The 22,799-nt window shown below is 42.0% G+C and overlaps 2 protein-coding genes across 2 annotated transcripts in view; both read right to left on the minus strand.

Annotated features, from left to right (window-relative positions):
• Window positions 1-2,088, minus strand: part of LOC111665722 (uncharacterized) — a 7,280-nt gene extending 5,192 nt beyond the window's left edge. Inside the window, exons 1-5 of the mRNA XM_023420789.2 lie at window positions 1,672-2,088; window positions 1,416-1,562; window positions 1,203-1,316; window positions 319-397; window positions 2-176 (exon numbers count right to left, since the gene is read on the minus strand). Coding sequence (XP_023276557.1) covers window positions 2-176; window positions 319-397; window positions 1,203-1,316; window positions 1,416-1,562; window positions 1,672-1,760 — 604 coding nt within the window. The 5' untranslated portion in view covers window positions 1,761-2,088. The remainder of the gene's footprint in view (window position 1; window positions 177-318; window positions 398-1,202; window positions 1,317-1,415; window positions 1,563-1,671) is intronic.
• A 3,926-nt stretch (window positions 2,089-6,014) lies between these two features.
• On the minus strand, window positions 6,015-16,376 carry LOC111665657 (cdc42 effector protein 3). Its single transcript, XM_023420728.2, has 2 exons — window positions 16,217-16,376; window positions 6,015-8,698 (listed from the first exon to the last, which is right to left on the minus strand). The coding sequence occupies exon 2, from the start codon at window positions 8,116-8,118 to the stop codon at window positions 7,159-7,161; it is 960 nt and encodes a 319-aa protein (XP_023276496.1). The 5' UTR covers window positions 8,119-8,698; window positions 16,217-16,376; the 3' UTR covers window positions 6,015-7,158.
• Between the last annotated feature and the right edge of the window lie 6,423 nt (window positions 16,377-22,799).

Below are 22,799 nucleotides of genomic sequence, written 5' to 3' on the forward strand. Positions count from 1 at the left end.
AGGAAGTTCAGAGTGATCTTCAGAAATGCCTCTTTGCTGCTCCTCCTCTGCTCTTCATCCTCACCGTCCAACACCTCCTCATCCTCCGTCTGACTCTCTGAGAATTCTGGACTAAGAACCTTCTGGAGCTTCTTCAGCTCGTCCTTCACAAAAGTAACAATGTTCTCCTCCAGCAGCTGGGACAGAAATCAACACAAACAAAAAATGAAGCAAACGTCAGATCCATGTTAGACAGACTGACAATCCACAGGTCGAAAACTTGAAGCAATGAGATGATTGTGAACAGAATGTAAAAGTAGTTGTTGCACATGTACAGACCATAAATATGGAGTCCAGGTGTGTTTGATGCTGCTGGGCAGACTGACCACTGGGAACCTCTGAGATCTGCTGGTCCACTCTGTGGAGCAATCATGAAGAATGAGCTCACACTCTGTCTGTCTGTCTACACAGAGAAAGACACAAGCTAAAGGTCCATGAAGTCATGTTTGGATGTGAACATTGAGTCAGATGAGTGGTAAAGGTTTACCAGTCCTGATGATCACACTGAGAGTGAAACACTCAGTGTTAGCTTAGTTTGGTTTAGTCCCAACAGCTTTCATCAACCCACCCTCCCTCACTGAACGCTGCTGATGTGCCCTGCAGCAAGACAGCTAGACCCTGCAGCTGCTCCAACTCCAGTATCAGACTGGTTGTACTGGGCAGCTCCCAGTATGAAACATGGCAACGAGACAGTAAAGGTTCACTAAGTAAATGACAGTTCATGAATCAGGAACATTTTAAGGGATCAGTTGACTCCATCAGAGGTGTTTGTCAGATGGTTGAACAGCGTCTGAAACAGCCACCTCCCTCTGTGACTGTTCAGCTGGTTGGACGTGAGAAAGTAGGAGGGGATTGAACTTCTCTTCCAGCTCTGTTTTCATTCGCCACACAACTAATTCTGTCACCTCTCATATGAACAACTGAGGTCAACACTATGAATGTCTTCCAAGAGAGACTGTTTGACCATGGGAGAAGTTATCTCCATATTTAAGCCACATCACGTCTCCCCCCTCTCTATGACAGCGGGAGTTTTACCTCCATCTTCCAGTGTGGATGTTCACAACAAACAGAAACACTGTGAATCCAGATGAGGTCGAACAACACATCGTACAGACTAATTCTCTTCTGGGATAACTCGAGTCTTACTGTCAGTCACAGCTTACATCTGAGCAGCTGATGGATGTTGTTCCTTAAACTCAGTAATAATATCCTTTGACCAGTTGCTCTTTAAAGTCAGACAGCTGGGGTCAGGAGAGCCTGGTCTCTGCTGCTGGACCCTGAAAAAACAACAGAACTGATGAAGAATGTTCAATCTTTTAATAAACACAACAAAATCTTTTGTATAAAATGCCTTTCCGTCAATTTTAAATTCTTACTTTCCACTGTCAACAGATTGTCTGAAATTAGGCGGAGGATTAAGTGATTTGTTGCTTTTTATGGACACACAGCTGGGTCCAGGTCCAGGCTCGGGTTCAGGTCCAGGTCCAGGTCCTGCAGAGTCTGGTGTGTACTGCTGCTCTGGGCTGCAACACAATACACACAGAGGTTTGAATAATGATGGTGCAGCGATCTGAGTGCTGAGCTTTGATGTGGAAAAGAGTCATGTAGTCAAGTTAGAGATCCTCAGCTCACCTCTGAGATCTCTTCTGGCTCTCATGTTCCCCACACAGAGTGGTTTTACAGGGAGGGACTTCCCCCTCTCTGTCCGCACACTGATCCATGCTGCTTCACATCCACATCAGCTCACACACACTCTCTACCCTAATCTGGAGAGGAAACACAAATCATTCATCTGCACATCAACTGAAATCAACCTTCACATCATTTCTCCTGCTCCTCCACTGCTTGGCTCTTCTTTTCTGTTTCATATCAGTGACAGTTACTTGCAGTGAGGCAGCAGTGTGAGGCAGCGGAAGTCCCCATCAGCTGCTGTTCTTCTAATATCAGTCCACTAGATGGTGTAGTTTGTTTTCTGAAAGCTCAAGTCAGGGCCCGTATTCACTAAGCATTTTACGAACAGTTCTCCTAAGTCGCACTAAAAGTGTCAAAGTCATCTAGGATGCGCTCATTTATTGATTGGTGAATAGATCGGCTCACAGACGGCCGGGTGGTGTCAGCATTGAAAAATTTCCCTGTTGCCAAGTAGCGCCGGTGTTTCAGTTTCGTTCTTAGTTTAAAACCGGAAAAAGATTATACTTTAGTGTACGGACCAACATGGAGATTTAGCGTCAAACACAACAACGATTGAAGTCACTACAGACAAACTGAACGTATAAAACTTACACTCGGTTCAACCAGTCCAAGAGGCTGAAGAAGAAGACTCCCAGCTTGCTGCCTGTAGGAACAAGAGTTTGTGTGTTAATTCTTTCCTTCGATGAGTCACGGCTCCACGTTTAGCTGGAGAAGGCCAGGCCAGAGAGGCTGGAGGAGGAGCAGATTTCTTCTTCTCTGGTTGTGGGCCCTTTCATGGTACTGGGTGTCTCACTATTCTTTGCACGAGAAACAATGAAATACTTGGATCACGGGCCATATTCTTGGATATAACCCGTATCATGCAGGGGCTGAATAACTGCGGTTGTAGACGGTGGTCCTCATTTTGGAGGAATAAAGATTCAACTGGAAACGCAACACCTCTTCCATCTGACAAGCTCTTATCAAAAGTTTTCCTTTCAACGTTGTATGAAGACTTCCACTCCCACACAATGTTTTCCTATAATATGTAAACTCAACAGGAACGAGGCCATTATTTTCAGGAAACACACTCAATCATTTTTCATCTTTAATTCATCATAAATAACAAATGAATATCTTGCAGTATCTTGGAGATATGAAAATGCACATTGAATAATGGAATTGTTAAACTTTCTGACCCGAGTAGATAAAAACATTGTTGAAGTCAACCAGCTAAATGGCCACAGTAAATAACACAGTTAAAGTCATCTGGTTTCTAGAAACTCTCCAAAAAACACTGACTTTTCACTAAAGCTGCTTCTGTTTGTGTCTCTCAACAAAGTCAAACTGCACATTTTTTGATTTTTAATCATTTTTAATTCTGCATGATGTGTTTGCTTATCTTTTTATTTTTCCTGGCAGTTATTTATGTTCAAGAAATGAAATTGTTGACATGTTCCAGTACACAACTCCAGAGATGTTATCAGTGATGTTTTCAGCCTCTATGATGCAGTGTGAAGTCACAGCGGATTGAAGGCAGTAATTAAAGTCTAATACATTACCTGTGTGTGAATTCAGGGTCCACCTGCGCGTTAGGGGCCCCTGAAATGGGACACAGTTCTTGTCATCAGTAATTTGTAAACTAGTATTGAACACCAAAAGGTTCACAATACATCTCTGTAGGTTGGTTGGTTTTTCTTTTATTTATTCATCTGTTCTGATTTTGGATTACTTTAATTATTTCATTTTTATTTTATGATAATATTTTTTGTTAGTCATTAGATTCTTTATATCATTTTTCTTATCTAGCATAGTTAGTTTGGTTAATTACTATTTTGTTTATGTTGGATAATGCATGGGCACCTGAGGTTATTTAGGTAGGTAGACTGGCTTAGGACCAGCATGCACCTGGGTGGGCCTATGATTTTACACCAGAGCAGGAGCCATACCACTGTGCCTCCAGCGTTTGACTATATCTTGAATTTTCAACGTAAATTGGGCAAACGGAAACAATCTAATATAATTGATTATTCTCTAGTCAGACGCGAGAGTATGGAGGGACCACCACGACGTACAAGGTGACAGTAGGCCTAGAACATTTTACATAGTGTGGCAAAGATGTGGCAAGAGGTCTTGGCAGGGTGGCATGGGAGGATGGTACGTGGGAATCCCTATGTAAATGGTTTCAACAAAAGATCCACAAAAACACTTTAAATAATTTATTGATATATCATGCCCTGTATCAACACACTAACCAAGGGATTCTAGTTTCTACAACAAAATTCAGTTTGGCACTCTCATAATAGCAGCAGGCACAAGATTAACAATGCACACTGACACAAGACAAAAACTAGATAAAAGGGCAACACACTAGATAAAACAACAATATACCATGTGGTCCATCTGGAACTGCAGTAGGAGGACCCTCTGTCTCCCTGTCATCATCATCTGCCTCCTCATCACTCCCTGCCTCTGTCCCTTTTTCTGAATCTGAATCCTCATCTTCATCCATCACATTCATTTCTTCTTTTTCCTCTTCTCCTTCACTTATTTCTTAATCTCCTCGTTCTGAGGCCTCCTCCTCCTGCTCTGACCCTCCTGCTCTATCCAGGGTACTGTCTTCTCCTCCTTTTTTCGTTCCTATCCTTCTCTTCCACCTGTTCAGTCCTCAGCATTTTCTTGCCAAAAAAACTGGCAATATCCCCACTTTTACATTTCCTTTTCATTTTTAATCACTCCAGCTGCTCTGGCCTGCAAGGGTCAAGATGTGAAAAGCTCTGGTTAAAATCCTTGTATGTTTGTTGGCTAATAAGTATAACAAATATAAAATCAGAATAGATTTATCACACACACACACACAAGCAGTTATGTTTAGACTATAGTCCCATTGTACTTGTTATTTTCCCAGTTTGACAGTGAAGGATGTAACCTGGTTTAATTTGCTCTCCTAGTATGGTCACTGTCAGTTGTAAGTTAACGCCCCTGAAACGGCGACCCTCTGTTAAACGTTATGGATTCAAACATGCCAGTTTTTATTATTTTGTATCAAACTCTTCTTGTCTTTACTAAAATCAAAACTAATCAAAGGGCAAAAATGCTCCTATAAATCACGGGCGAGTGATTTCACAGCTGACCCCCCCCCTGTAGATCCACCCCTGCAGTAGGCTACTTTTTGGTAGCCTTGCTAACATATTGGTGTGAACTTACTGTATGAGGGGGGTTACTGCACTGTATCTGTATTTTAAACTGATATGGTAATTTAATGCTAGTTTCATACTCATTTTCGAACAGCTTTCATTTTTATCACTAGTTTGTACTCGTGTAATGTGGCCCTCTAGGTGGTCAAAACATAGAACTTCAACTCATTGAATTAGTAAAGACTGTGTTAATGCAGACATTACAGTATACTACAGCTTCTGGTGAACAAAACTAAAGCAGTTAAAAAGGAGATTATATAAGATTGTGATATGGAGGAAACTTTCCTGAACAAAACTGATTAGAAACAAATGTACTCATTATGAAAGGAACATGTTAAATGTTTTATAGTGGGCACATTTAGAATACGGTATTCTTCTGTGGATATTCATACTGTACTGACGAACACTGTAGTGGACAACATGAAGCCTTTCACCAAAGATCCTCTATACAGTCTCTGCCTTCTCTATGTAATGCAGACCATATTGATAATCATTAGTGTTTACTGCGCTCAAGTGGTCACAGTGAGTAACTAAAACTACACGCCACAAGCAACAAAGCAAATACTCCTGTGATACAACGTCACAGCAATTGTGCCTCTAATTAAAACATTTAAAATTTAAAACCATCAGGCATCACCTCTATCAAGCCTTAAGGCGTACATGTAGAGCACTGAATTCTTGCAAAAAAAACTTGCAAGAGAAACAAAGGTGGAGTTACACGCTATGACCTCTGGACAAAAGCATCTGCCAAATCAACAAATGTAAATGTAAACCACTGAGAGCTGTTAAAGCAGCTATAAAGACACATGAATGCTTCTGGTAAAGATATTCAGAACAGGTTCACAAGCAGGAGGCTCTCTTATACAGGAATCTCTTGTCAAAATCTAGTTTTAATAGATTTAATATTTCAGTCGCTGCTATGCTTACATGGTGCAAACTTGTGTTTACTCACATGATTCCAGCATAGAAATACTGTTTGGTGTCTGGATCTTGATGTAGATGAATATACAAACACAGATCGTTTGTTTTGAAATCTCAATTTGCAGCTCCCATGTTTATGTTTGTGTTTATGTTTGTGTGTGAAGATTTGTCCATGAATCCAAAGCATTTTTTTTTTTATAGGAACCTTTTATTCATACATGTACAGTGATATATACAGCATAAAAGAAATTGGAATAATAGGCTACTGTGATAATGCAGACAGGGAATATTAGGGAGGCTGACAGTGAGCCACAACATGGAAGATGAGTGTTTTAAAAAGACCAATATCTGAAAATGATTTACAAAGCAGCATTTCCTTACACTTTAAAAGCATTTTGCATTTTATTGGTTAAACTACAAGAATAAACTTCCTCCGTTTCCCTCTTATCAAAAGAAAGAAATCTGCCACTGAGAAGTCGGAGCTGCTGTTCTCAAAAGTAACACTAGAGGACAGGTAGAGACCGTTAAGCTTATATCTTCATCTGTTACAGAAGCACAGTAAAATGAGCAGTTCTTCACATTTAATCTGGCATTGAAGCATTACAGTAAAAGAGTGAAGATATTAATATTCAGTCCTGAAAATGATATTTTACGCAGCCAAATGAGTTAGGACAGAGGGTGAGCTACAGCATGGAAATATTTATGACTGAGTGTGTGTAATCTGATCTCTACTGCAGAAATGCACTTCCTAAATTGTAAAAAAAAAAAGGACCTATTAGTAGCTATGGTTTCCACCATGGTTAAGTGAGTCCTGCTGCTACTGACTATTGTTCACAGCTGAGGATTTCTCCCATTTTCCCAGGTCAGTTGAGACATTTATATCTGAGTCAGTTGGCCATTAACAAGCAGAAACATGAACAGACAATATATTATGGATAGTGGCTGATATTTTGTCCGGAGAAGGGGGGTGTGTTGCCAAGGTTCATGATAACGACATGACTGCAGATCTGCTCATTGTCATCTCACGGACTGAATGTTTATGAGTCTGAGGTTCAGCTTTGAGAAAGGCTCCTAAGGACCAGCCTGTTGCCTCGGCTGTTGTCATCTCAGGCAGCGACGTCCCAGCACTTAACAATAATGTCCACATGCCTCTCAGCTCAGTAAGTCTTTCATTACCTTTAAACTCAGCTGTCATTCTTCTCCAAGAAGACATTTCTCCACCTACATTTTCCATTCCTCCATCCCTTGTCCTCCTCAAAGTCTCTTCAAAGTTTTAAGGATATATTAAACCATGTATAAAAATATCTGTACATCACATTAATCTTTCCATTCACAGCTCACAGCGGTTGTCTACAGTCTTGTAGCGGTCCATGATATTCAGGACATCCTCCAGGATGGACGGACCCAGATCTAGGTCTAACCCTGCCATAGACTCTGACCGTGACACACTGGATGAGGCTGTGAGACCGGCCGGGTGAAAGGCCGCACAGGGAGACTCGCTGCGTTCACTCCTCAGGTCCTCGTTGCTCAGACCAGCGTCAGAGTCCAGACTGAGGCCCCGGCGAACGTCCAGGGGCCCGCAGGTTTCTGACATGGAGTCCTCAGAGGAGACCTCTGAGAAGGAGCCGGAGGAGGGGACGAGCCTGCGGATGGCGGGGGAGAGGGAGATGTCACGGCAGGGCTCTGACGCCAAGCGGCCCACCACGCCGTTCTCACAGAGCGACAGAGTCGGGTGCTGCTGGCTGTGGTTGTCTGTGTGACTGTGGCCGTTGGACTGTTTGTGGCTTGTCTCTGTGGGCGGCTGCTGCTGCTGCTGCTGCTGCTGGTGGTGGAAGTAGTTTTGCTGAGAGGGCAGAGAGGGAGGGGAGGGGTCGTCCAGGTGGAGGCGTGGGGGTTTGGGTGGAGCCTGTTCGTGGGCGATGAACACAGGCATGGAGATGGTGGTCTTCAGCAGGCCAGCGGAGGAGTGCTGATAGTGGTAACCGTTGTAGGCGTAGTTGTGTGAGTCCTGTTTGGCAGTGAAGCCCTCGTCCAGGCGTCTCTCCACGCTTTGCGAGCGTGCGTGACCGTTTTGTGTCCGGCTCAGGGACGGCAGCATGTCCATCTTACCCTGGAGGAAACCCACGTCTCCAAACATGTCGCCCTCCCCTTCGGGACCCACATGGGCACTGTGACGTACGTCGCCCAGCGGGGGGCTGATCATGTCACCTGAGAGGACGTCACGTAGCTTCAGCTTCTTTCCCTTCTTGGGAGTTGTAGTTTTTAAGTATATTGGCGTCTTTGCCGGCATTTTGCTCCTGAGAAAAACTCTGTGTGCTTCTCTGTATCTGAGAGGAGAGGTCAGGCTCCTCGGGTCTGGCCAGGACAGGCACCTCTGTGGGTTTGAGTAGCAGTCAGTTTCTCAGGGTGAGTCAAACCAGCGGGAGAAATGTGACTAAAAGCAAACACAGCAGCTCACAAAGCAAACTCCCTGGGTAAGAAGTTCCCCTGGCTCTCTCCACTTCCAGCTAAGGGATCCAGTCTGTGTCGCTTCTCCGTGTGAGTATACAAGTATTTAGGTCGGTCAGTGTAGCAACAGCAACTCTGGGGGTTGTGCCTCACACTGACATGTGACTCGGGGTGGGGTGGGGGGGGGGAAGGAGGAAGGCCTTGACCTCAGATCAGCACCCTCTGTCTTTTTCTCATACACAGAAAAGCCATATCTAGGCGGACACTGGGCCCTCCTCTCTTCAAAACATACACACTCTCCTGTTTATCCCTCTTCAGCCAAGGGGGATGAAGGGATGAAGAAGACGATCTCTGTCGGCTGTCGGGTTAGTCCTCTGAATTCTTCACACACTTCAGGAATGTGACATCAAAACACTGGAGATCTGTGAGGAGAAACCAGAGAGAAAAAGGAGTCAGAAAGAGCTGAAGGCGGAGGGAGGGAAAACAAGGGGAGATGGATGGGGCGAAGGGGAAGGGAGGAGGCAGGAGCTGGGGGAGAGAGGAATGAAGGCAGGGGGAGATTTACAACCTCCTTTTCAGTGAGCCAGAGGACATGATGATGGAAAACACTCCAAGAATCGCGAGTGTTTGCTGAGAGGGGTCTGCCCGCCCCAAACTGTGTGACAATATGACTGGAGGACTTGTGGGTGTTGAGGCTGCTCTTACAGTGAGTCAGGCAGTGAATCAGTCCAGAAAATTGGTCACGCATTCCCCAAGACCCCTCAGCATCGTTAGTGGAAACACAAATTACTGCATGGAAATGGTTGGTTTTAAACACTCCTGCCTTCACGACGCCGCGTCCTGTTATCAGCGAAAAATCTTAAAGTCTCTTTCCCGGGACAAGCACTGTGAATTATGGGATGACTCGCGGGTCAAGCCTCAGGGCTCTGTGATCTCGTGATCCCATCACCATCCTAAATGTCCCTTTGGTATTTAACTCTTTAAACATAAATGTTGAGAGAGAGAAACCTCAGGGGTTTAGGAACAGAATGAGAGTCTGAGCACTTTAAGAAGGCGATCCTGGCCCTGACAAAAGCTGGTGAGGAAAAGCTGACTTTATGATGAGGACTTAAAATCTAAAAAAAGAAAAAGAGAGTTTAATTTAAGAAAGTACAATCACTTGCTTTAGTAGAATGAGGTTGAATTTTGTCTTAGAAATCTGGTCTAAAGTTTCTATAAAGCAAACTGATTACTTAACAGTTATTTAATCATGAATTCAGTTTTTCATTCTTACGTAATTTTCAGATCTTGTGACTTGAAGTGTGTCTGAATGCTGTGTAGGTGAATGTATGCTCACTATTGTTAAAAACCAAAAAACAGAGCTTTGAGTTTAAAAAAATCACCCTGTGATGTTCATCTTATGACCCTCAGTTCACAGACCCGCCTCGTATTTACTGAGGAGATGCACTGAAGAATGTGTGGACTGTCATGTGAGGGACAGTGTGGATCCTGACACTGTTGAACCTGATCATATTCATCAAATAAGACTTCACTTTTTTCATTATCGTACAGACTGAGGCGGAGACTCATCTGTATTCTCCAGTGGGTTTGGATTCTGAGGATCTGAAGAAAGTTTTAATACAACCAGTATCAGACTACTGTCAACAACAGCACCGTTAGTGTCTAGTGATTAATGTTACAGCTCAGATCTATATCAGAGATTTTCAGAATTTATTTTTAGTTCTGTGATTGTTTTTGAAACAATCTAGTACCCATGGGTGGGCTTCACAGAGATAAACATGTGAGGCGAGTACAGAAGAAGGATCATTTCTCTGATTGAGTCTCAGATGAGTCAGACTGTCTTTCACTCATACTACAGTAGTTCTACATTAGATGGAGCTGATATGTCCTTCTTATATTTTGCAGCTGCTTCACAGGGAGTTCTTCGGAAACAAGATAGTGTCATAGGTTTCATCATTTTTGGTGGAGTCTCCATATTACAGCATGTAGAGCCGCACAGTGTCTCTCGTGTATGATGTTAGCCACCGTGGGGACATGCTATCATTACCAGCTACCAGCATCTTTCCTTCTTTGAATTTTGCTATAAGCAAAGCTTTTGTTAGAAATAGGACTACTTGTGTATTAGTCTAACTCGCATAAAAAAAACAAACAAACAGTGTAATAATAATGAAATACTTAAGAAAACACTGACTGGAATAATCAGTTTTTTCATGGCAGGCATCACTCTGCCAAAGTAGGTGATCATATTATATATATATATATATATATATATATATATATGTATGTATATCATATATCACAAAGTTGGATAAATTATCTTACATAAAAAATGAAAAGAGAAAGGTTACATAAATAAAGACAAACAGACATCTATACTAAATATAATAAAGCTTTAACCTACATTTCAAGTCCTTTTGTTGCTTTAACAAACTCACTTCACAGTTTGCACAAAGTTTCACTTTCTAGATGAGCCATAATCCTGGGAACATGACCTCTCCCGCACAAACTTCCCACTAAGCACTGATTCGGGGATCTACAGGCTAAAACACATTCAGACAATACCTCTAGTTTAAAACTGAGATAAATTTGGTGGAAAAGTCAAAGTTTGTTGGATGTCAGGAGTATCTAAATTCATACATTACCACACGTGGTAAGAACCTGCTTCTTGTCGAAATCTCATCATCGGAATACTTTTGAAACGACCGTTAAATTAAACCGACTGGTTGTAGATAACAGATCAGTTCTGGGTAAGTGCTGAGTAACTAACCCTAACCCTGACCCCGTCCCAGCAGGAGCTGGACAGAAGTGGAACAAGTGAAGCATCGGATTAGTTGGTACACGAGAGAGATTCACTGTCCATCTGCTGTAATCAGCTCAGTGCTGACACACCTCTGTGATCACATACACAGGAGTCTGCGACTGAACAGGTCAGAGATTTTCCTGCTGCCATTGTTCCTTATCAACACTCTGCAGCTCAGTTTACTGTGTGTTTCTTTATAAAGACAAATTGACCCAAAAGACTTTGCTGTTATTGACAGAGACGGGTGGTGCCATACTCTCAGTCTATGGATTAACCACTCCGGTCCAGACTGACATATCCCAACAACTCTTTCTGTTAAATTTGGTGCACACCTTCAATGTCCCCAGAGGATGTATTATATTTACATGGTGGTGGTCCCTGGACTTTCATCCAGCGCTTCCATCAAGTCAACATTTAAGTTTGTCTAATACTTTGGTTTATGACCAAACTAGTGACATTTCCACCCGGCTCGCCTGTAGTTTATGTTCAGTATTAAACAAATGTTAGCGTGTAAACAGGACAGACTAAGATGGTGAACATGTTAAATATTATAACTGCTGAATATCAAACGTTAGCATGTGGCTCAAAGCACAGAAGTGAGCATCACTGTAGACTCTTACTCTTGCTCTTATTCACAAGAGTGGAAGAAGTTTTATGGTAGAAAAAAGTTTCAGCAGCTTAAAACAATCTGGTTTCAGGGTCAAAATCAACAAGCAATAGCTTCTTTCTAAAAGTGCCATTCAGCAACCATTTAAAAATACTAAAGGATTTGTCCCTACTCCAACTTTTTAAATAGGAAAATCTTTCATTTCTGTCTCTCATCATTACCCAAACACATCTATCAACCACCAACAAGAAATAAAATCGATTCTCTCCATGTGACTGTCAGATCATCTGATCCCCAGATTCATTAAGGATGAGATTTTAAATAGTTGAGTCTAATTCAAGCCACTGGGTCATAAAAAACTACACATTCACTCTCATTCAAACACAAAGAAAACAACAACAGCTGTATTTATGCAGCACAAAGTCAAGCGAAGAAGTGGAACAAATATCTGTGTTAAAAACCTATGACATCTAATGAAGGGAGGACGTGCACTGTTGGCTCCATTAAAGCCCACAAAAACAACCAGACTGTGAAATGTGACAGCAGTGAGACCACAACTATAAAAACACACATAAATATAATAACAGTGTAGAAGTGAACCAGTCAGAACTGGTTCACAGGGGTGAAGACACTCCTGCTGAGATGCTGAGCTGACAGTTTTCTGCTACATTTCATCACTGATTTCCCATTGATGAATTATTGTGTTTGAGTCAGAGGAGAGGTGGATGTGAAGATCTGCCCTTCAGCTGTTTAAAGGAATAGTTCATCCAAATAAGGAAAACGGAGTCATAAATCTGTCAACCGGCCACACACCTTCATCAGCCAAAAGACGACATACTGTACTGTATATGGAACAAGTGTGTTGTCCCGAATCATATGTTTCATCTTGCTTATCAAGAAGGGAAAACATCTTTGGCTGCACAGTTGAGAACAGAATTTCCTCCTGACAACAGCTTGTATGAGCGGTGTGATTAGGAAAAAGTGAAAAGTTATTTTCTTTTGTACTACTCAAAGTAGAACTGATAGTTGCTGATAATTAATCAATCCTTTCAGTCATTTTTCAAGAAACAATTCTTGAAATGTCTCATATTTTTTAAACGACTTGACAAATATTCTGGTTTACAGGTCGTTGAATGTTTACAGTTTGTGATAAGTTTTGCTAAGTTTGTCTCAAAAGCCTTGAAGAGAAGGTAAGATGGATCATTTCATTTTCATTTGTTCTGATTTCTTCAGTTTTATCTGGTAAATGTTTTTGCCAATCATTTATGAATTGTGTTGATTTGATTATTTTGGCTCTTTTTTTATAGTGTTCTTGTTGGAAATGCATTTGCATCACTCTTGACCTGGCGTTTGAGTTTTTACAAAAGGTAAAAATTCACTCATTTATTCATTCATTCATTCAATTTACTACTGATGTTAGCTTGGCCATCTATTCACAGCTCCAGACATCCCACTGCTTCATGGCTAAACAGCTGCACTACAACATCAACCCTTTTTTTCTTTATCCTGTTTTCACTCAAAAAGCTTTGTGTAAATATAAGACCTACAGCAGCAAACATTCCCCTTTATGAGCACAGGGCAGACATGTGATTTTCAAGATCTACAAACTTCAGCTGAGGTTTCAGCTCAGTGAGAGTGAGTAGGCTGTTCTTTAATGTCATCAGTGAGGAAATTCAATCAGTGAAGAGTCACACACTCCCACACTGTGCTCAGTGCTGGGTCAGGTTGAAATATAGTTAGTTTTAATATGTGCTTGATCTAATCATTACTTATGTGATGTTACATCTCAGTTATTATCTAGTTAATATCTATAGGCAAATATAGGTAATATTAAATCAATCAAAACCCAAATTAGAAAAAGTCACTGCAGAGGCACCAGCAGATGTAAAGTAGATCATATCTTCAATAGAAGTAGTACAAGTAATACACACTCTAAGATAATCAGTGTTTGAAGTGAAATAGTAATCACACACACACACACACACACACACACACACACACACACACACACACCCTTATCGGAAGCTTTCCAGTGTCAATGAGGCATGAGTTGCATGTTTGTCTTACAGTTTCGTCATTAAGGTTCCCAGGTCTGTTCTGGGCACACACACGCGCACACACACACACACACACACACACACACACACACACACTAATCTGTACTATAGGGCCTAATCCCTATAGCCTCACTCCAATAACCTAAAAGTAATTGACCTTAACCCTCACACAAAGTCTGAACCCTCAAATGTCCCTTTGAAGAAGTGCAGTTCTCCCTCTCCACAAATAAACATCTTATTGCTCCTCAGGTCACCACAGTTTAAATGCTGATAGTTTTGAGGGAGGAAACAGTCCAGAGTTGGTGTTTCTTTCCTCCATACCTCACCTTTCCAGGAAGCTGGAAATTGGGGCACTGCTGATGATGCAATCAGCCACAGAGGAGGCTGATCTGACATCTGTTTCTGCTCTCAGGCTCCATTTGCTGCCTGTCTCCACTAAGTCAGGACAGAGGAGCAGCGAGCCACCCGTGAGCCCTGTCATCTTCTAGAACAAAAACATAGAGACGAACATGCCCTGAACGCACCACGGCCCGCTCCTCTCATTGTTGTTATCAATCCGCGGTGTCTTGCGTCACGCGTAATTGCGCACAGCAGGCGATTGTTGACCGAAAAAAAGCCTTTTGCTCTTCTGCTAATCCGTTTGTTTTTACCATATAAGTAAAGCAGATTTTGTGTCCGCTCTGGTATGGCTCTTTCCCCCTGTGAGGCTTCTCTATATCCCACTTATTTATTTCTATCCATCTATTTTTTCTTTGTGACTTATTAGATTGAATTGTGGAACGTTTTCTTGTCTCATTTATTAAGAAATAAAATCGGAGAGTAGAGCTATTGTATGTATTATATGGGTTTTGTGTTGGTGGTTGTGCGTAGTAAGGGTTGTGTTGTGTACTGTGAGTCTCATTGTGAGTATGAATGATATGGATGTGCATTGAAGTATCTGTTGAAGTATTGTTTATGAAATTAAGGGAACCCCAGGAAGAGTAGCCATTGTTATAACACAGTGACTAACGGTGATCTAACTAAATACAAAGATGACTATAAGTGTGTGTCTGCTTTGTGACTTAATGATGATCAACTTTCCTGTGAGGGGTCGAGGTGTGTGTAAAGAGTATTCAGGTTATTTTGGTCTCAGATTAGCTCATACTCAACACTGAAGCATCAATATGAATAAGTTTATATTCCTTAAAACCCTGCTGAGGAAAAGCTGTGGCTGTGATTCACCTCCCACAGGGTGTGGAAGAAAACTGGTTCTGGGAACTGATTTCAGGTGGCTTCTCTTTCATTTCCTCTCTGCTAGAGAGGAGAATATGACCCAATAATCCAAAACAAAAACTCATCAACCCCTCGTTCTAACCACGGATGGAGATAAGAGACACAAGAGTACAGCCACACTGCAGTAGTTACCTCCCTCTGCCCCCTCTCTGTCTCTCCCCGCCGTGTGTGTTGTGTAACTACAGCCTCTGAGATCATCCCTGTCCTCCTGAAGACTGTCTCGCCGCTTGACTGATTGGTACCAGTGGAGCAAACCAAACAATCTCTTTCTAGTCTAATCCGCCCTGACAGTCACAGATACAGCACAGCCAGGTCTATTTTCAATCAGCTGCTGCGGCTCTGATTGGCCCATTATTGACCCTCTCATTCAGGGACAATCCTCTGTTTACCATGTAAGAGCTATGGCTTCTGCTTAAGAATGAATTAACACAGTTATTATTGCTGCATTATACAGAGGCTTTTAAGATACAACCAGATCAAAATGCCCATATTGTCTCATATAGCAGCACGAAAGCCCCCCTGCAGAGAGCTATTAGTCTTTGGCAAGACAGAGGGTTTTATTCCTGGAGCAGTGCAGGTAGCAGCAATTTCAACTGTGAGTCACTGGACCTGTTTTCAAATTGTGTAATATTTCTCCAGCGCTTGTCTGCCCTTCCTTTTTGTGGAATTTCGCACAGGAACAACCAGGGCGCACCATCTCTCACTGTTCCCGTAACACTTAATCTGCTTAGATATTAAATCATTATGACCCGGGCAGGCTGAGATTTTCCAAAATAAACTTGGGTGAAATAAATATAACTTCTCATATCGGGATATAAACAGAAGTCACTATAAAAACTCCTCAGAGATCATTCAAAAAAGACGAGTTGATAATAAGGGATAAAAACTTGTCTGTCTGACAAGCTTGGGGAGGTCGACTCCTACATTTAGGTTTTTCTCTCCACTACAACTACACGTTGCGCACATTGAAACCAAAGGGAGTGTCACAGTCACACACAGTGTAGCCAAGGCTTTTATGTTGACAAATAAAACGTTACACTGGTCAGTTTTCTCTCTTTTTGTTGGTCACATAATAGAAAACAATATGTCTATTCAACAGGTAGGCAGCTGGCCACGGACTGTCCACTGACCACATTTAAAACCATGAAAAAAAAAACCCACACGTGAACCACAAAATAATCGGATCTCTATCAGTGATATTTACCTGTAATATGAAGCGTGGCTCCGTCAGTCCTGGGAAATAAAATCAGTGTAGTTCAGTCGTACAATCCACCGACACAGAGCTCACAGAAGCGGCGCAGGTAAACCTCTTAGCGGCGGGTTATTACTGACTCTGGAGCGCTCTGGACGGAGAAAGTGAAGGGGATCAGCTTCTCACGCAAGGAGAGGCGTCAATCTACCGGACTGAGCACAATGTATGTCCGGTTAGGAATTTCAAATTAAGATGTTCATCTTTGAATACGCGCTGTAACATGTGACGAGTATCTTACCCTGGGGCCAGTTTGAGTCAGCAAAACTTTCGAAACGGGGGGAACAAAGAAACACAATTTAACTATACAAAGTTATTATTCTGTACAATTTCCATTTCCCCTGATTTTCTCTCTGCTTCTTCTTGGCGTCAATTACAAGATATCAGTTCATTTTAAAGGGTCAAAAGGCTGAGATACAGTATACCTGCAGTCTGCGATGTACCGCATTGCAAACACAGAATACAACAGTGGGTTCCCATTCAACTGAATGGGAAAATATTCTCACACTTTTGTTCCTGTATTATTTTGTCAAATACAAACATGATGTGCGTGATTTTATTTTAAAAGAAAAATATCTTGGCTTCCGGTACTAGTTAGCCTGTCACAACGATTTGACACAGCCAGCAGACCCCAGTATAAATAACCTTTTACATGGGTCTTTAAATAAGTCTGTGATAATTAAACGAAGCATTGAGCTCCGATAAAGAGGGAAGTTAAGTAAGTAAGACCAGCATAAAGCTACTGAGAAACTCTGGTGATGTTGGAGTACCTCTGTCAGCCTTTGATCAACAGGGGTGAACGTAGAAAAAGGTCAAAGGTCAAAGGGTGAGAAATATCAAGATGTAGCCAAGGCAAGGACCTCCCAAAGTTTAACCTCATAGCAGAGCTTCTATCTCTTAAATAGGCCAATGATTTGTTCGCTAGAGTTCACTTATGCATATAAATGTTTCACTTATATCTACAAATCACAACCATATTCACTGTTTTTTAAAATATAATAATTTAATAAGTTACATTATGCCCAATGCTATTTTCTCTGTTTTGTTTGGCGGCTGCAAGTGAAACTAGTAAGTCATGATTTCTGACCACCTGTCCTCTTCATCCAGCCAATTAGTGAGCAGCCTTATTGTTGATCTCTTGCTGTGACAGACGGTGAGGAGGTGATGAGGGCTCTGTTCTTTAATTTGATTAGCAGCAGGCACAAACCACAGGCCATGGTCCAACAGCCAAACCAGTAGACTGATTTAAAAAACAGGAGCAGGCACAGATCTGACTTGTGTTTGTTCAAAAATGAAGTTCATTCAGTTGAGAGTTAGACATTTGGTCAGTTGAATAATGGTCAGACTGCATTAGAAATGTTTGGGAATTTGCAGGTTCCAGTTTGCTGTATTTGCATTACTTTTTAAATTAATGAATCTTTATTCATCTGCTTGAATAAAATGAGGCTGTACAGTTTCAGGAAATATTTGAGGCTTACAGGCCATGGTGGTGATACGCAACTTGTCCTGGCATCAGTATTGAGCAAACTGTGTTATTACAACTCTTATATCCTTAACCTTTCTTGTTCTTTTGGTTTTATTTGATGTAAAGGGATCACAGGAGCACGCTGTGCAGCTTACTGACATCTTATTTCAGAGTTTCTCCGACTGAAGTTCAGATTTTGAGATGACAACTGCAGCTTAAAATATCTTGTTAAGGCTAAAGTCACACCTCTGTCTACAGCTACTGCAGCAGTATCTGGGTCGAATACAACATTTGCCTTGTACTCTCCACAGAGTTATAAAGTCTCTGCATTATTAAGGAATAATTAGACATTTAAATGGGCCTTCAAATTTTTACTGCTGACTCAGTGGAGACCCGCTGGACTATAAAGTGTGGAGCCAGATTCTGGTGGCCCCGGCAGGGCTGGCACTGAGCGTAATTATGGCGAGCTAATGAGGATTTAACAAATGGAGAATGCAGACGTTTGCTGTTCGTAGGTCAGACTACAGACACATCTTGTTTACAGCTCCTGCGGGATGCCTGCAAGGCAAATTAAACCCAGTTCCTCCTCACTCATCCACTGGTGTGTGATTTGTGCTTGCCTGCAAAGAAAGACGGGCTTCTTTTCCGTTGAGGCAGCATTACGCAACAAGCAGGACGACCTCCAAACAACAAGAGATGTTACTGTTAGAGTTTTGGGCTTCAGAGAAAAGATTTCTGCTACAATTTCACCTTTTTACAAGTTGCAGAGAGGAAGGAAACAAGTCTGAACTGATCAGATCTCCAGAAACAGTTTATCTTTATACTCCAAGTGAATTTTCACAACCCCAGGGTTTAGGGTTTCTTCAACATAAAAGCTTGATTTCAAAGCTTCCAGTAGAGTTTCTTATAGCAAGACAAACAGAGAGAGAGAACACACACTCTTTATCTCTCTCACTCACTGCATCGCTCTCACTTTCTGTAAGTATTTGAAGCCGACTGGAATGTGTACACTAGATAAGCAGAGAATTACACCAAGTCTCTGAAAGATGTGGTTATATCACACAGCAGGAACTCATGTACACACACGCACACACACACACACACACACACACACACACACACACACACAGATATGACATCCCAAGTAAATCAAGATGTAATCAGGGCAGCATGAGGATCCATGTGACTGCTACCATATCACACACATCACACACCCCACCAGGCCTCCTGACAAGCCTCCAGCCCCCCAGGTGTCAGCCCCATGCTAAGACCCCCAGAGAGACTGGTGTTTCAGCAGGTCTGAGTCACTAAGTAGGGGGTGGAGGTTTAACCACTGGGGACCAATGTGAGGTCAGTCAGAGTTACTGAAAAGTTGTGTAAGAAAAGAAGGAGAAAATAAAAGGTGGAAAATAAAAACCCTGATAAATACAAAAATATATAACCGTGATAGTTTTAGTTCTTCTATTGAGGTTGTGTAGAGAGGGAAGAAGTAGAAAGAACAGAATTAGAGGAAGAAGGAAGAAGCCTATATCTGCCCCCTCTTTGTAACATGGTACAATGCTGGTCCTGTAAACCGACGCCAGCAGACAGGACTGCAGCCAGATCCATTCTGTCCTCTCTCTTTGTAAGTTATTATGCAACAGGCTCTCTCAGCCAGGTGGAATTAATCTGTCCCCATGAGCCATGCAGTCACATAGATTTCACAAAGAAAGAGTCAAGATTAAGAAGAAGTTCAACTGTTGAGTCCATTCCAATTTCCTTCACAGAAAATGTACTTAACTGCTGATCAAAACTTTCTCCTTTTCTACTTTTCTCCTTGTGTAGATGTTATTTTTCCCCACTCAGCTTTTTAAAAAAAAATGTATATGACAATATCACATGCAAATATTCTGTATCTGCTTCTCTTCAGACTTCACTGAAACTGTACAATCATTTAAGAAGTCATATTTGATGGTGGCTTGAAAACATTCTAGATGTTTTGTGCATCATTTTATATATTTGACCATTGGTTCAGAATTATATTTAGCACATATTACATTAGCTTGCATTTAGTGTACTTTTTTCAATCTTGACCACAACATAAAATAAAAGTGTTTCGCCAGATGAAACACGGTTGCAGTGAAGGATCTGTTCTGGGTTTCACCACCTGTACTTGAGCTCATTCAGGGAAGGTTTTCTTGTGTTGTTATCCCGTGTGTCATCATCTTTTTTATCTCGTTCAGTTCCCTAAACAAATCTGACTTGAAACTCGCCTTAAAAAAGCTTTGAGCTCAATAGCCCTGACCCACAAAGCCTAACATCCAGCCCATAGTGGTTCCTAGTGAGTGTGAGGTTATATTTCCATTTCCACGCAGTGAAAGTCATAAGCGATATACAACTGAGACATTGTGTGACCTCATAGCCAGGAATTCTGGGAATCTGTTAGTAAATGACCCTCCATGTGTTTCCATTTAGTTTGCTGTGATTGAAACAAACTGCAGAGCCTCAGGGGTTGATCGGCTGAAGGTAGAGAGAGAGAAAAAGACCAGAAGAAAATGCAGAAAGAGAGATGAAAATAAGAACAAATCAAGAAGAGAAAATAGATTTTTAACAAGCCTGTGGGTCATGTGTACAGCTTGTGTTTGGCCACAGAGATACACAAATAACAACAAGCAGAGAGAGAAGGGTAAAAAGAGAAAAGAGGCTCAGAGAGATGACCTCAGAGAGGAAGCAGCGTGCTCTCCAGCTGTGGTCCTACATCTCAGGAGCACTGAAGCATCTGTTAACTCTGGACCAACAGTAAACCCGCTGTCCAGCAGCTGAATTAACTGAACCTCTAGGACTACATGTGAGCCAACAGTGAAATCCAAAAGTTGATAAAAAGCAGCTCTATCATGTTTTAATAGATTTTTAAAAACATTTATTAGACCCAGTGGTTCACATTGGGATAACTGAAAGTTATTTTTAGCCATGTCAGTGGTGTGGCTGAAGGCATGGAGACATTGGTGGGTTTGTCTCACGGTTGGCCCACTACTTTGGTTGGAACTGAATTAACTACCATTAACAATTACTGGATAGCATGAAGTGTTGTGCAGACACTCATGGTCTCCAGAGGATTAATAATACAAACTCTGGGGATCCCCTGACTTTCCCTCTGGCGCCACCAGGAGGTTTACATCTGTGATTTTGAGTGAAATGTGTCAACAACTATTAAATGGATTGCCTTGAAATTATGTGCAGACATTCGTGTCCCTCACAGGATGAATTACATCAACTTTTGTGATCCCGTCACTGTCCATAAAGCACTGTCATTAATGATTCGCAGGTATCAGCATGCTAACACGCGAAACTAAAATGGTGAATATGGTAAACATTATGAGCAAAAGTCAACTCAGCAATTTTAACAAAGCTAGTTCTGTATGTACATGGCATTTTTACTTACATATAAAAGTAATTTCTAGATTGCCACAGTGGGAAAAGATCTATGAGAAGTTAGGAACTTGAAAGAAGCTGTTTATTTATGCCTTCCCTCCGGTGACAGTCAGAGCCGGAGGCATATTGTTTTCAGGTTTTCCGTCCTTCTGTCCCATTCTCATGGACACGATATCTCAGTCACGCCTTGACAGACTTTCTTCAAATTTGGCACAAGCTTTCACTTTGACTCAAGGACAAACTGATTAGATTTTGGTGGCTCAAGGGCAAAGGTCATGGTCATGGTAACCTCACACAACATGATTACATGATTTTCCCTCTGAATGCATTTTCACACGAATTTCACACAAATAGTTCATATCTTATATGATTCTGGATAAACAGGGATGTGCAAACAACCACGAGGCGGTAATTTTAGTATTCTATAGTCAGGCTAGATTGTCAATTGTTAAAGATTATAAATAAAGCATTGGCACATTATTATAGCATGAGAAATTTCATCACCCCCAAGACTTTCCATTTGTGTCACTTTGGTTTATCACAAGAACAATTTCTTTTTCTGTGGTGACAAGGATAAAATTCAACTTTCACAGCTTTCAATTTTAACCCACGAGGGAAAGTTAAAGTGGCTCATAAGTAGTAGTATGCTACTGGACTTCCTTTCAGACTGAAAATGTGGATGCAATGCAGCTCTAAGTTTTTCCAGCAGCGTTTTCCAGAGAGTGCGAGGGCGGTGGAAAGCAAAACAATGAATGATGTAAGAGGGCTGAGATCAAAATAACACAGGACACTGTAAATGTGTCAAATCCAGACTCAAAATACTGAACAATTAACACAAACACTTCACAGTGAACAGCATGTACATATGCACACAAAGAAACACAGAGTATCACTTCCCCAGCGGTTGAGTGCTATTACATAAGTGGGCCTAGGCCTTCTCCATCTCTCTCTCTCTCTCTCTCTCTCTCTCTCTCTCACACACACACACACACACACAGATGCACGACATCAACATGTTTAACCCATTCCCTGTCCCTCTCTCCCTCCCTGCCTCCCCCATCCAGGGCTGATCCTCTCGTCTCTCTCTGGCCTCCTTCCGTTCCCACAATCCTCCCCTCCTCTCCTCTGGCCTCCCTGTGTTCCTCCCTCTCTCCTTCCTCTCCTCTCCCCCCCTCCTCCTCCTCTCGGTCAAGGCTCGGGGGTCATCCGGAGGGTCTGCCTGGAACAAACACACCAAAACAGACAACGGCAGAGAAAGAGGGGAAGAAGGGAAGTGGCTGGAGAGACGCCTGTCTCATCGAACTAACTCTCAGCAAGAACATGAATGAGTGTCGTTTTCCAAAATGCTGAACTCGACTTTTAAGACTTGTTTTCTAGGGGTAAAGGTCAATTCGTTTCATGTTAATATAATGGGCTATGGGGATTGTAGCATGGTTTACAGTACAAACATATGTGTTTAAATGTGTGTGTGATTGACATACTAGACCTGGGAACCTTAACGGCTCGACACTAAGACAAACAAACATCCAACTCATGCCTCGTTGATACTGGAAAGCTTCCAACATGGCTAAGGTGTGTTTGTTGTGTGTGTGTGTGTGTGCGTGCGCGCGTGTATGTGCCTGAATGTGTGCAGCACATGTTTGTGTGTGTGTGAGTGTGTGT

Source organism: Seriola lalandi, unplaced genomic scaffold (assembly GCF_002814215.2).
Source record: "Seriola lalandi dorsalis isolate HSWRI2012SDOR001 ecotype SW California unplaced genomic scaffold, Sedor1 jcf7180002054657, whole genome shotgun sequence".
NCBI classification, from domain to species: Eukaryota; Metazoa; Chordata; class Actinopteri; order Carangiformes; family Carangidae; genus Seriola; species Seriola lalandi.

Bases quoted from the DNA above. Each gene is read 5' to 3' on its own strand.
- LOC111665657 (XM_023420728.2), bottom strand. From the start codon at position 8,118: ATGCCGGCAAAGACGCCAATATACTTAAAAACTACAACTCCCAAGAAG.